Source organism: Daphnia pulicaria, chromosome 1 (assembly GCF_021234035.1).
Source record: "Daphnia pulicaria isolate SC F1-1A chromosome 1, SC_F0-13Bv2, whole genome shotgun sequence".
Taxonomy (NCBI): Eukaryota; Metazoa; Arthropoda; class Branchiopoda; order Diplostraca; family Daphniidae; genus Daphnia; species Daphnia pulicaria.
In genome coordinates, this window is record NC_060913.1 from 27,120,219 (window position 1) to 27,134,218 (window position 14,000).

A 14,000-nucleotide genomic window follows, 5' to 3' on the forward strand; every position below is an offset into this window, starting at 1 on the left:
TAAGAAGACGCAAAAGGTTCATAAAAGGAGACAATAAGAAAATTTGCCTCCCCCTACCTATAGCAATGCAACATGTTTTCTCAGGAACGAAAAAAATAAATTAGCTCACCTTATCCACAAATAAGCTGAATACAACATACAACAACAAAATTGACAAATATTATAACAAGAAACTTTCCGACTAAAATTTCCCCAAGGAGAAATTTAAATTGAAGGACGATTAACGACCCACACCGTGACATTGGCTCGCGTTTCTTTTATGTTTCAGAATTTTTCAAAACTTGAAACGTGGATTTAGTAACTCACGACTTTTTTTGGAGCTTAGTTATAGAAAATTAATAAATGCATCTGGCACGAAAAATAGATCAACCGTCTCAATTAGTTTAAGAAAGAAAACCAAAAGAATTTAGCGGATGAGCTGATTCGCACGGGGGAAACAGCGACATTCATATTGCCGCTGGCTTCATTCGGCCGAGCCCGGTTTGTTGAAAAGGGGCGTGGTCGGTTTACGATGGGAAGGCAAGTTTCAATCGGCAACTCGCCATCAACAGTTGGTGAGTCAAGTCAGTCAAGTCTTGGACGGTCGTGAGCGTGAGCCGAGAGAAGATGGTGTTGACTTGTATAATCCTAGACAGGTGCAAGTTGATAGGGCGGGGCTGTTACGGGACCGTTTACGAAGGGACGTGGATGAATAGAAAAGTGGCCGTCAAGCGAATTCAAATCGAAAACGTTGAAAACAACAAAGGAGAAGAAGAAGCTTTGCAAAAGTTAGATCACCCTAATGTTGTCAAACTTTATCACGCTGAAAGCGACAGTGATTTCAGGTGAATATTGCAAGTGGCTTAACCCGTATGAAAACGCCCCTTTGATTAATCACTGATAATTGAAGGATATAAGCTTGATTAATTTTCCAATGATTTTCGCCATCAAAATTCGGACATGATTATTACTGACTTAGCATAAATTTATCACTGAGAAATGAATGGTTTTTCTTTGATTTTCAAATCATATATTCACTTACTTTTGACTGATTTAAAGTGAAGTTTTCAATGCTTTTTTATTGATTGATTTTTCAATGCTTTTATCCAATGACTTTTTTTAGAAAATTCAAAAGCTAAATTTTACTATACTAGTTTTCTTTCTCTACCAGTTTTGAACTCCTGTTGTCGGTTTTCCTTACCCTTTTTCTCCTTTTTTATTTTACTTACTTACCTATTATCTGTTAGAATTAATTGTATCATTGGTTGAAATTTTCCGTATCGGGACTTGAACCATCGCAACATCGAGTGGTAGCCAGACTCTATAACCAACTACCTATGACGTTGGACATTCGATAAATTTAGTCAGTTCAAGTATCTAATTCATACGTATCTATATAGGGCGTTGTGATAAACAATTTTTTTTTCGAAGAAAAAGAAAAACGTGTTGGTGGTGTGTTTGGTATTTTTCGTATTTTTATAATCATTAAAAAATCTTTCACAAATCGTGAAATAACATATAAGAAAAATGCTAGAAGTAGGATAGAGTCCAGAAACGAAATATTTGTCATTGCAAAATCAATAAGCGGATAGAAATTATAACCGAGCCCGAAAAAAATCATTCGTTTATCACTAGAAATATCATTTGTCATTTAGGATATTATCGATTAAAGTAGGTCTCAAAATTATGGTATCTACCTTCATATTTACGATGATTGCGCTATTCGCCTAGGAGTCGCTTTCGCGTTAAACCAAGACTACCACCCGTCTTACCATCATCATATGAAGAAGATATCAACTGAAATCATGCTCAGAGTTATTTTCATTGATTCATTTTTATAAGCCCCGATCTGGGATTGAACACGGTACCTTTCGATCCATAGGAGCGTGCGATAACCATTGGCCTATGGTTGCACATTCGATTCTATATTAACCATGTTGACAACGCCGTATGTTTCTTACATATGGAAATTCACCCTTAATATCATTGATTTCGACGCAACAAAATAATATAAGTCAATGATTCTTCATAAGAAGAACGTGAAAAGCATTCCAAAGGCCTTTCAGTGATAATTTATTGATATTTGAGAAATCATTTGTAATGGTATTCATTCACTATGTTCACTATTTAGTAATAATCGGCAATAAAGTCAATGAACTATCAGGAAAATATTAATCGGGATAACTAATGATTTACATTGATAATCAGTGAAAATCCAATGATTCTGGAAATCCCTGTCGTGATATTTGTCAACTGTGCTAGGCTGCTAGCCACTGAAATATCATTAAAATTTATGTTGGGAAAACTTAGTGATTTAAACGGAGCAGTATTCAATCAATCAATAGAAATCATTGGATAAAAAATCATTCTCATTCGGGGAGATAATTCTCAGTGGTAATCCCTGAAATATCACTGAAATCTGAGGAAAGCTCAGTGATATGAACTGAGAAGTAATTATAAAAATCAATAGCAAGCTGTATAAAAATCATTATAAAATCAAAATTACCGTTTGGGACTCATTGAACAATCATTTATTAATCATTGGAATGATTTCTTAGTGATAAATAGATGCTGATTATTGATTTGTAGGTGTCGATGAAGTATGGCAATAAAATGATAAGAAATTCAAAGGTTTACTGAAAATTACTGAAAATGTAAATATCAGTAGAAAATCAGTAATTTTTCAAAAGAAAATATTCCATGGATTTTTACGTTATGTTCATTGATTAGTTCAATGACTAAGTTAAGTTTAATCACTGCAAAATACTTCATTTTCTGGATCTAATGATAAACCAATGAGTTTTTTGGACTCTGTTCTAATTTTTGAAATATCTTTGATTTTCCAACGATTTGTTACTGACTTTGTAAATTGATTTATCATAGAAAATCATCGCCAGTGATAATTGCGTGACATTCTTACTGACATTCTATGACATTTCAGACTGTCTATTGATTTGTTTATGCTTTTCATTGATCTGCAGTGATTTTCATTGACTCATTTCCATACGGGAATAAATAACTTCAATAATGTTGTTTGATCCAATCAGATATTACGCACTGGAACTGTGCCAATTATCGCTGAATCAACTATTCAACGGTGACGAGGCCCAGAAAAACTATCAAGAGAAAATGCCGCCAGAAAAAGAAGTTTGCCTCCAGTTGGCCAAGGGATTGGAGCACATTCATGAAAAACGATTGATCCATCGGGATATAAAACCCCAAAATGTTTTCATTTCTGTCCATCCGACTGATGGAGGAAATGTGTCGATGAAATGGGCCGATTTCGGATTAAGTTCGCCACTCAACGACAGGGGAAGTTTCTCGACGACCGAGCACAACACACGGCCCGATAATTGGCTGGCCCCTGAAATCTTGCAGATGAAGGAAAATTTCAATCGGACGACGCCCCTTCGTCAAGAAGGAACCATTAAGAGCGACGTATTTTCCGCAGGTCTCATTTTCGGCTATTATCTTTTAAAAGGACGTCACCCGTACGGCTCACAGTTCAATATCCCAGCCAACATTGTCAATGACACGCCAGTCAATCTGAAAGGTATACATGTTCCATATTTCTTCAACTAGATTTCAATATCAGATAACCACAATAAATTATTGCAGCCATAGAAGAGCAAAAACATCCCATGCACGCTGTCATCATGGACATGTTGAAGAACAATCCCAACAAGAGAATTTCATCGGCCGACGTCATAACAAGAATCGCCAACATTCAATAGCCAAAACAATCGACACTAAAAATGATCTTTTACTAGCATGTTGACGCTTATCGAACCCTCCAATTGCAACCCCCCCCCCCCCCCCCAAAAAAAAAAAAATAATGAATCTACGTTACTGCCTCAAATTTCCACAACAAGTAGGTATACTCCTGACGACCATGAAAATTTAATTTGATTCCTCCACATGTCTTTTATATCTCTATTGCAAAAAGAATGTGCTGCGTGTGACGCCCCCCGTTTTCTATTTTTCATGCGGATTGTGAATATGACGATAATGAAATACATTTAGGTGACATAAATGTCACTCAGATTATACAGTTCTTTTTTTATAGGTTGGTTGAGATCTCATTCGTTACTCCTCATTCCGCTTTTGGGGAGACAGATTAGCCCTACAATTTAATCACCAACGACTGTGTTGTTGGCGATAAATCTGATTCATATGCATCAGATTTCTCGTCGCTTAGAGTTTTTCTACAAAAAAAGGTAAATTGTTATTCCTCATCATGTTGGCCGGGGGGGAAAAAAAGGCATGTGGCCGAAAGGTTCCAATGGGACTGCCGCGCCTTCCCTTCGCCAAGGCAAATTTTGGTTATTATTGCATTGGCATCAACGGGCAAGATCAAATGACAGTGGCAATTCTTCTCCTATTTGAAAGCTTAAAGAATAAGTTTCAACGTTTTAAACTATGTGTGATCCGACGAAACAAGGTGTCATTCAAGACCAAAATCATGAGAATACATCCGCATCCTTCTACAAGAAACGGAAAAAAAAGAGACGGGTATTACAAGACGTCTAATATGTATACTGGTCGTGCCGGAACCCGGAAGGGTGCTGATGCCTGTCAGCAACAATCAGAAAGAAAGCTTTTGTAATCGCTGCTGGGTTTCAAAGCGGCTTTTTTTTTTCCGTTTCGAATTCTCCTTCTTCCTCTCATTTCCTCATTTTTCAAGGGTGCGCAATCATGAACACATGGAGACTTGTTTGGTGTTCAAGGGAAGCTAAAAGAATCTCAAAGTTCAGCCTGTGCTGTGTGGCGTAAATAACAGCAAAATAAAGGGCAAGCGCCAAAGAGAAAACGAAAAAACAAACGAAAAGACGAAAACAGCGGAGTAGTAGTGTTTTCAGGCATGGTAGACAATCAAAGCCTCAAACTAACCATCACCAAACATTTGACTGACTATTGACTTTGACTTATTATTCTGGAAGTTGGCTGAAGTGCGCTTCCTTGATGTACGCAACAGCCTATTACTTCTTTAACGTCAAACAGCCGTAATGGTAAAACAAAGGAAGTGAACATGGTCTTCTACCTTGACAGCATTCGGTGGATATGGAAGTCGCGTTCACGACGTGTAGAAATTAACGAGCTCCATCCATGACATCACCTAAAAAAAAAAGATTCAGATATAATAAGCAAGTGAAGATTTTTATTAACAGATTTGTCAATTTCTAAAATCTAGAATATTTGTGACCAATGCTGATGCCAAGATTGATAATAATTTACGTTTGCAACAAAATGAACCAAAACAAATATAACAAGCGGAATATTAACAGAGATATAAGATAGCCAAAATTTGTCTAATTATTTTCGTGTTTCAATAATTGCATACAATATTTGTTTATAACTTCGTTTGATTTTTATAATGCTTACAAGTGCCATTGGGATGATTTGAATGTGATGTTACACATGAACAATTTTTTATCTATCCTTCATCTTCTCTATTTCAAATGAATTTTTCTGTGAATGAAATGTTATGTTTTTATTGTGTTAAAAAAATTTAGCTTAATTTGGTTCACACTTCACAGGAATTAAGAAAAAAAAAGATTATTTTGGCATTTAAATTTTATATAGTCATCAATATTTGGCATTACTTTAACAAAAGAGTCAAGGCCTTTTCATATTTCAAACTTGTCAACACTCAACAGGTGAAATGGAAAAGTCAGGTTTTAGTCTGCGGATTAAAAGTTGATAGTCATTAGGATTGGACGTTAATGAAAAAAAAACAGCTGGCAATAACCAAGAAAATAAAGAAAAAAAAATCACCAAGTCATTTTGAAGCCTTCAATTTAGTCTCAAGTCGCGCAAGTAAACAAGATAGAGCTATAGCCCTCTTATCTTGATATTAATCTGCATGGGGGTGTAGCTTTCACAGTCCATTGAGGCTATCAGCAGGAGCATTCGAGAACGATTGTTTATTTTCTACGCCGCCGTTGGGTACTAATAAAAAAGACTACTTGAAATGCCATTCCTTCCTATTTATACACTCATGGACAATTGGAATATCGGGAGTCCTGCCAAAAAAAAGCGCTGCAGCATTCACGTGACGGCGGGGATACATTATCATGTAAAAAAATCACGAAGAATAAATGCGCTGGAACTGTCCAGTAATTCAATTAAATTATGAATCAAAGAAAAAAAAAGAGCCCTTGAAAGACGATAGTCTCAATCCGTCGTCCGGACAACTTCAAAAATTTCTCCAGATTTCTCCACAATTGTTTACTTTGTCATTGAGCGTCTTTTTTAATTCACTTCGAAAAACTGAAGGTATGAAAATGGTTCAATGAAAATTGTTTTAAGATGGAATATTGAACTCGGAGACAATTATATTCATATTCCCACAAATAAAGCGGTGTACCAGAATGTGGCTGGCACCAAGTGTGTTCGCGGTTATTACGCCGTTCATCAAATTAGTGGCCTCTCAGCTCTCAATTCAAGACAGACAAAATGAAATGATTAATTGAAGTCACGAATTCAATTTCAAGTCAGAAGCAATTTCCTTTCTTGAGAAAATAAAAGAACCTTATTTGCCTTGCGTAACTATAAACTTTGACTTCAGTGGTTGCTGGTCTAATCAATTTCAAGTTCCGCTAGATAAGGAAACACCTGCTGAAGTAAGGCAGCACACGGCAACAAACTAAAAACAAAACGAAAGCCACTAAAAAATATAACTCGTGTTGCGGTAAATCGCAGCTTATTTATCACAGTTGCTCAAAAATGACGATCAAACTTTAAGCCCATCAAACGAAATCTTCTCTTCAGGACATACAGTCCAAGAAGGAAATGCGAGGAGTAGATAAGGGGGGCTGATGGGATCACATCGCCTTTTCCCTCCTTTACTTGCGATGACTAGCGGTTCGAATGATGCACACTGCGAAAAAGCCTAACACGGAGAAAAAGATACTTTCCGCCTGATCATTTTGGAAGCGGCGACAAGCCCTTTTTTGAGTTGACGTGTCCAGTTTCCGATGGAAAGGTAAGATAGGGGCAAGAACTTTAGTAACTCGCCAGCAGTTGGCGGCGAGACAAGTTGTGACAGTAATGGCGTGATCGTTTATCTTCTCGTTCAAGGACACCTCGTCCCAGTCGGGAAAATGGCAGCCAATTCAAGGTAAAGTAGTACAAGTTTAAACATTGATTGAATAATTAGAATAGCCTATGAGAGAGTCGTTCAAAACAAAAACAAAAATAGACGGGCAAATTAATTGGGTACGTTCACCAGAGTTTAATTTAAAATGAGTTGATGATTACATTTTTACATTAACAACTAACAAGTTGAGTACGGGGAAAGTTTGTTTAATTGTAAATATTTCAAACTAGATAATCAATATTTAACTGCCTTTCACCCAAAAAATTTAGACATAATTTTGAATAAAGATATCTGGTTGTTTTTACACGAAAGTGTTTCGCTGTCGATTATTATCGACAGAGACGCGATTTTAGGGACAGGAGGTTACGGAACCGTTTTTAGAGGAGAATGGAACAATAAAATAGTTGCCGTCAAGCGAATTGAATTAGTAAAATGTGAAAACAAAAAAGAAGTAGAAGCTCTGCAGAAATTAGATCACCCAAATGTCGTCAAACTTTATCACGTTGAAAGCGACAGAGATTTCAGGTAAATAAAATTCTCAAGGGGCATAAAAAGAATTGGTGCTCTAATATTTTTGTTCTGTTGAATCAGATTTTATGCGCTGGAACTGTGCCAATTATCGCTGCTTCAATTATTCCACGGCGACGAGGCCCAGAAAAAATATCGCCAGAAAATGCCCTCAGAAAATGAAGTTTTCCTCCAGTTGGCCAAGGGATTGGCGCACATTCACGAAAAGGGATTGATCCATCGAGATCTCAAACCGGAAAACGTTCTCATCTGGTCAGATTCCGGGCAAGAAATAGTCGTAATGAAATGGGCCGATTTTGGACTTAGTAAACAAGTCAACCCAGGAGGAAGTCATTCCATTAGTGGAATGAGAGGAACCCACAACTGGTATTCCCCTGAAATATTGAAGATATTTATTGAAGAGGAAGGAAATGATGGTAAAACTACGAAAACAACACCCAACATTCGACAGAGAGGAACCGTCAAGAGCGACGTTTATACCGCGGGACTTGTTTTTGGCTATTATCTATTAGGCGGTGATCATCCTTTTGGTTCACCTATCAATATTCAACTAAACATTCTCAAAAATGAGCCAGTCAATCTGCCAAGTAAGTTCCGTTCTGTTTCTTATCAAACCAGATTTAAGTAGAAAATGAAATGTTGGCGTTTTATCATTGCAGAAATGAGAGAACAACATCCCATGCACAGCACGATCATCGTGGACATGTGGAAGGCCAATCCCAACGAGAGGATTTCATCGGCCGACGTCGTAACAAGAATTAACAACTTGATAAAATTCCAGTTAAGAATTGGGCTATTATTTCAACCTAATTTTGCAAACAATCATTGGGAATTGGGGAACAAAATTCTAATACTAAAGTGCTAGAAGGGTATAGCTCCCTGAAGTTTGATGAAACTGTAGGAGACGATGCTTTGGGTTTATTATTTTTTATCATTTCATTCTGCCTTATCTGCAGAAGATAATCAAGGCACTTAATCTTGGGCCGACAGCCTTTACGACACAGCACTTTTGCCAATAGCAGGAGGGGAGTACGACTTCCCTCCCCACAAAAACTTATTTTCCAAAGTGGTCCAATAAGCAAATGACTTTTTAAAAAATGAAATGTTTACAAATTGAGTTGTGCAACTATGTCACAAGTCTAAGTTCAAAGTATAATGCGAAATTTGCGTTATGTATTTATTCATTTCGTTTTTCTTTTCATATTGATTATAGTTATATCAAGCGCTATATCGGTATAGTTTCTACCGAGGATGACAGCATGTGGAATGAGTTTCTTGCTTCGGCCCCCATGGGCATTGCTGTCTTCAGCCAACTGATGATTTGCACGTCGCAGCTGACGGATTTCCGAATTGACAACATCAACAAAGAAAAAACCCATTTGATTAAAAAGCCGAACAGTTTCCGCACAACTCTGGTGCAAATCGCAGACGACGCCTGCAGTGCTTTCATGAAGGCGCAGACCAACATGGAAAAGATTCAGTCACAAATGGTTCAGTTGGCTGTTTATGTAATAGATTGCGTCAAAATAATCAAATCCGACAACAAAGTCGACATAGAGGTGTTGGTGCCCAGACGGCTGGAATGCATCATAGAAGCAGCTGACGACGGAAAGAAACTGTCAAAGGAGGTACTCGACGCTTTCGAGTTATTGGGGCAGTTGATTCTACAAGTTCTACTGGCGATTAAGGCCAGCCGGGGAGCGAAAGAGCAAGAGATTCAAGCAGCGATCTATGCAAATATTAAGGAGAAAAAAAGGCGCCAAGAAGCAGCTATAAATGGCCAGAAAAAATCCGAGAAGGAGATGAAAAAAATCTGCGACGAGTTCATTAAAAGTTTAGAAAATATGCACATTGATATTATAAAAGACATCAGTACAGATTCAATGATGCAAATCTTAAAAGACGGAATGAATCTGCTTAGCAAATTGCAGGAAAATTGGACTGGAATGACCCTGTACTTTCAGTCCATCAACAGTTACATCGAGGACATGAAAACCAAACATAAAGATTTTGTCGAAGATGCCAAAGTTGCCCAAGAAGATTCTTCTACGATTGATTTCATGGCCGAATCAATTGAGAAATCGTTGGAAACTTCCATCAAATCACACCACATCGCTGCCACGTACGTCAAAGTCTCAAACAGTTTTATCATGGAGCCTTTGAGGAACATCCACGGAATGCTGTCAATCGAACCCGCTGAAATACCAAAAGCGCAAGGAGAGTTGGTGGAATCGTGTAAAATAGCATCTAAAGGCATTAAAATCATATTCAAAGAGGACGAGGAACAGCAGGCCATCCGTGAAATGGAAAATGCCCTTCAATCACCAGACCCGTTCAAAGTACTATTCAGAATTGATGATATTGACTAACAAAGATTATATTAGTTCTACAAGTTTGTTTTCTGTCGTTTCAAATACACCCATTTCATCGTCAAACATTTCTTCAATAATTTTCGAGCTAATTTTGACTATACGAAGTCGTTCACGCACGTTCATTTCAAAGATGAATAGTGGCATATATGATAGTAAATCCAAAGTAGATGGCAATTAAAAATGTTCCGGCAGAAATACTTAATCCACATATACAAAGTATATAGGTATAAACCATTTCAAATCAATTGATCTAAAATCGGAAAATTCAAACAAAAAACCAAATCCTAACTATAAAACCTGCAAGAAAGTCGTAACTTTGCCGCTTGACGAAAACTCAAAACCAATAAAAGAAAAACCAGTTTCGCTTTTGTTGATTTGTACACCAATGCTGCATCAGCATGTGAAAAGGCCCATCCTTTCACAATCGATTAAGCCAGAAAGACCACAAGATCTTGCCGACGATTTACTTTGGATTAATAACAATACGCCAATATACATTTTAGCAAATTACAACAACGAAATTGCCAAAAATTATAACAAGAAACCTTTTGACTAAAGTTCCCCCAAGGAGAAATTTAAATTGAAGGAGGATTAACGACCCACACCGTGACATTGGCTCGCGTTTCTTTTTTGTTTCAGAAATTTTCAAAACTTTCAACGTGGATTTTGTAACCCACGACTTTTGTTTGGTTGGGTTAATTAGTTAGTGGGCACAAAAAATAGATCAACCATCTCAATCAGTTTAAGAAAGAATACCAAAAAATAAAACCTATCGGCGGATGATCTGATTCACACTGGGGCGGAAACCGCGACATTCATATTGCCGCTGGCTTCATTCGGCCGAGCCCAGTTTGTTGGAAAGGGGCGTGGCCGGTTTCCGACGGGAAGGCAAGTTTTGATCGGCAACTCGCCATCAACAGTTGGTGAGTCAAGCAGTCAAGTCTTAGACGGTCGTGAGCCGAGAGAAGATGGTGTTGACTTGTATTGTCATAGACAGGTGCAAGTTGATAGGGCGGGGCTGTTACGGGACCGTTTACCAAGGGACGTGGATGAATAGAAAAGTGGCCGTCAAACGAATTCAAATCGAAAACGTCCAAAACAACAAAGGAGAAGAAGAAGCTCTGCAGAAATTAGATCACCCAAATGTCGTCAAACTTTATCACGTTGAAAGCGACAGTGATTTCAGGTGAATATTACAAGTGGCTTAATAAATAACTTCAATAATTTTGTTTGATCCAATCAGATATTACGCGCTGGAACTGTGCCAATTATCGCTGAATCAACTATTCAACGGCGACGAGGCCCAGAAAAAGTATCAAGAGAAAATGCCACCAGAAAAAGAAGTTTGCCTCCAGTTGGCCAAGGGATTGGCACACATTCACGAAAAGGGATTCATCTACTGGGATATTAAACCCCAAAATGTTTTCATTTCTCTTCATCCGACTGATGGAGGAAATGTGTCGATGAAATGGGCCGATTTCGGACTCAGTTCGCCACTCAACGACAGGGGAAGTTTCTCGACGACCGAGCACAACACACGGCCCGATAATTGGCTGGCCCCTGAGATATTGCAGATGAAGGAAAATTTCAATCGAACGACGCCCCTACGTCAAGAAGGAACCGTTAAAAGTGACGTCTTTTCCGCCGGTCTCATTTTCGGCTTTTATCTTTTGAATGGACGTCACCCCTACGGCTCACAGTTCAATATCCCCGCCAACATTGTCAATGACACGCCAGTCAATCTGAAAGGTATACATGTCCCATATTTCTTCAACTAGATTTCAATAGCAGATATAACCACAATAAATAATTGCAGCCATAGAAGAGCAAAAACATCCCATACTACGCGCTATCATCATGGACATGTTGAAGAAAAACCCCAACGAGAGGATTTCATCGGCCGACGTCATAACAAGAATCGCCAACATTTCATAGCAAAAACAAACAAAATTGATCTGACTCGTATTAAACCCTCCAATTACGACAGGCCAAAAACAAAAAAATGAATCTGCGTTACTGCCTTAATTGGCAATCAAATTTCTACAAGTGCTCCAAATGACTAAGAAAATTCATTTGATTCCTCCACATTATCTGTATTGAAAAAGGACGTATGCGTACGTATTTGACGCGCCCCCATTTTCTATTTCCTGCGGATGGTGACGATAAAATGAAATGTTTAAGTGACATTTATCTCACTCAGACTATATGCAGTTCTTTTTGGGTCGGTTGAGATTTCGTTCGTGGTTTTTCTCATTCCGCTTTTGGAGACATGGCGGATGCTGCGACTAATCAAAAAATTTAATCGGCGACGGTTGATGTTGGTGACGGTAATATAATCGTAAAAGCCTTAACATCCCGGAAAGTCTCTAATGGCTGTCGGGACATCAGACGCCACGTACAATTTAGCGGCAGTGGACCACGACTCACGAAAATCCACCAGAGAATTTCTCGTCGCTTAAATTTTTTGATGGGATCAAAGTGCCTCGGTATTGGAATTTAATGAATACGTCAGAGATTTTACTGTTTTTTCGAAAATTAGCTTAATGAATTTTGTACAGGTGAAAATAATATTTGACGGGCATTAGGCAATGCTATTTGGGCTGGGAAGATATTTTTATAATTCAATAATTCAATGAGTTTGAAATGATGTTGTTAAGTTAAAAAATTATATTAAAATAACCCGCTAATGGCTATAAGAAAAGAGACAGCGCAGATGGGAAAAATACAAAATCCATCATAAAAAAGTTGTGGCTGTTGTAAATGGGAAAGTCTAATAAGAAAAGAAAAAAAAGACTCTAAAAGGATCTTACAACATTAAAGATAAGCATGACGACGAATAGTCGTAATCTGTATGTTTCTTTCAACGACAACCCCGAAAAGAATTTAAAAACCGAAATGGGCGTTGATGGTGAAGAAAAAGCCATCCGGACTATTGCCAGCCATCGCGCGGATTGGACATCTCCTTATACAGTCAAGATATTTGAGTGTGTTTTGCGTCAGATGGTGATCCTCAGCGTTTCACAAGAGAATGTCATGGGACGTTTTCAAGAAAACCTTCTGGCGCGATAATATTACGCTGTAATTCCAGATATGGAATTGAATTCATGATTATACCCGGAGACATTGGTAACATTCGTCTTCGGCGAATACACACCTCATTTAAATAAAAAATACCCGGAGATACGCAAGACGTAAAACAAGACGCAAATTTGGCCATTCCCGCAACGCCAAAACTTTCCCACGAACAAAACAAAAAATGGGAAAAAGTAGGCCTATCTGTGCTGTTGTTCTTTTCGAAAGCAGCGAGAAGATACAGACAACATCCATCTGCCAACAACAAGTCTCCGACTTCATTTCTCAAACAGTGTTGGATGAAGAATCAGAATAGAGAAAATACTCAAATGACCCAAAAATCTAAAATTTGAGTGTGTTCTTAAAACTCACACATTTTGAATAAACAAAGTCCTCGGCCTGCCTGCCTCCACGGGCCTGATCTGCAGTCGTTTACAAAATTTTCCATTTTAAGTTTCCCCCTTCCATTGGTTACTTTCTGAGTCATTAAAACAACAATAGAAAACAGTTCCATAGTCAACCGGAATAATCGTACTCCAGAACAATTTACAATCAACACTTCAAAACAGACCAAAAGGAAGAATAGACATGTATTTCTCCTACCTTTAAGCCTGGGAAGTATACAGTCAGGCATCCATCCGCAGGTTGCTCCATCCGTTGAAAAGTGGAATCCACCAGGCGGGATAGGAAAAAGGAGGTCCTCGTGAATACACCCACACTCACATGTGTGTACACTTGGACATTAAAGAAAGAGGAAGAATCAAGTGGGACGTAACTCGGCCAACATCGGTAGTTTCTCCAGTCAGGTTGCTGTTTATCTAAATAAAAAAAAAATAAAAAATTGGTTACGAAAAATATTGACAGAATTGAGGAAGCTATGTTTGCTCTTATTTGTCTTGTTTTGGGTTTGGAATAAACCTTACTAAACTTAAACTTGTTCCAGGAAAAGG

At 38.1% G+C, this 14,000-nt stretch overlaps 3 protein-coding genes across 5 annotated transcripts in view; 2 read left to right on the forward strand and 1 right to left on the reverse strand.

The window, feature by feature from the left end:
- Nucleotides 1-10,041, forward strand: part of LOC124314772 (CBL-interacting serine/threonine-protein kinase 21-like) — a 29,441-nt gene extending 19,400 nt beyond the window's left edge. Inside the window, exons 1-5 of one of the 2 annotated variants that reach the window (XM_046780127.1) lie at nucleotides 6,948-7,099; nucleotides 7,391-7,603; nucleotides 7,670-8,193; nucleotides 8,266-8,386; nucleotides 8,820-10,041. In XM_046780127.1, coding sequence (XP_046636083.1) covers nucleotides 7,083-7,099; nucleotides 7,391-7,603; nucleotides 7,670-8,193; nucleotides 8,266-8,386; nucleotides 8,820-9,975 — 2,031 coding nt within the window. In that variant the 5' untranslated portion in view covers nucleotides 6,948-7,082 and the 3' untranslated portion in view covers nucleotides 9,976-10,041. Of the gene's footprint in view, nucleotides 1-6,947; nucleotides 7,100-7,390; nucleotides 7,604-7,669; nucleotides 8,194-8,265; nucleotides 8,387-8,819 lie in introns of those variants that run through there. The other variant, XM_046780136.1, reaches the window with a different exon arrangement.
- The window catches only part of LOC124318172, a 61,503-nt gene extending 47,731 nt beyond the window's left edge, over nucleotides 1-13,772 (reverse strand). For both annotated transcript variants that reach the window (XM_046782815.1, XM_046782814.1), the window contains exons 1-2: nucleotides 13,654-13,772; nucleotides 5,021-5,095 (exon numbers count right to left, since the gene is read on the reverse strand). In XM_046782815.1, coding sequence (XP_046638771.1) covers nucleotides 5,021-5,031 — 11 coding nt within the window. In that variant the 5' untranslated portion in view covers nucleotides 5,032-5,095; nucleotides 13,654-13,772. The remainder of the gene's footprint in view (nucleotides 1-5,020; nucleotides 5,096-13,653) is intronic.
- On the forward strand, nucleotides 519-12,625 carry LOC124316267 (serine/threonine-protein kinase/endoribonuclease ire-1-like). Its single transcript, XM_046782112.1, has 4 exons — nucleotides 519-824; nucleotides 3,027-3,532; nucleotides 3,598-3,704; nucleotides 11,905-12,625. The coding sequence occupies exons 1-4, from the start codon at nucleotides 607-609 to the stop codon at nucleotides 11,911-11,913; spliced, it is 840 nt and encodes a 279-aa protein (XP_046638068.1). The 5' UTR covers nucleotides 519-606; the 3' UTR covers nucleotides 11,914-12,625.
- Nucleotides 13,773-14,000: the final 228 nt, after the last annotated feature.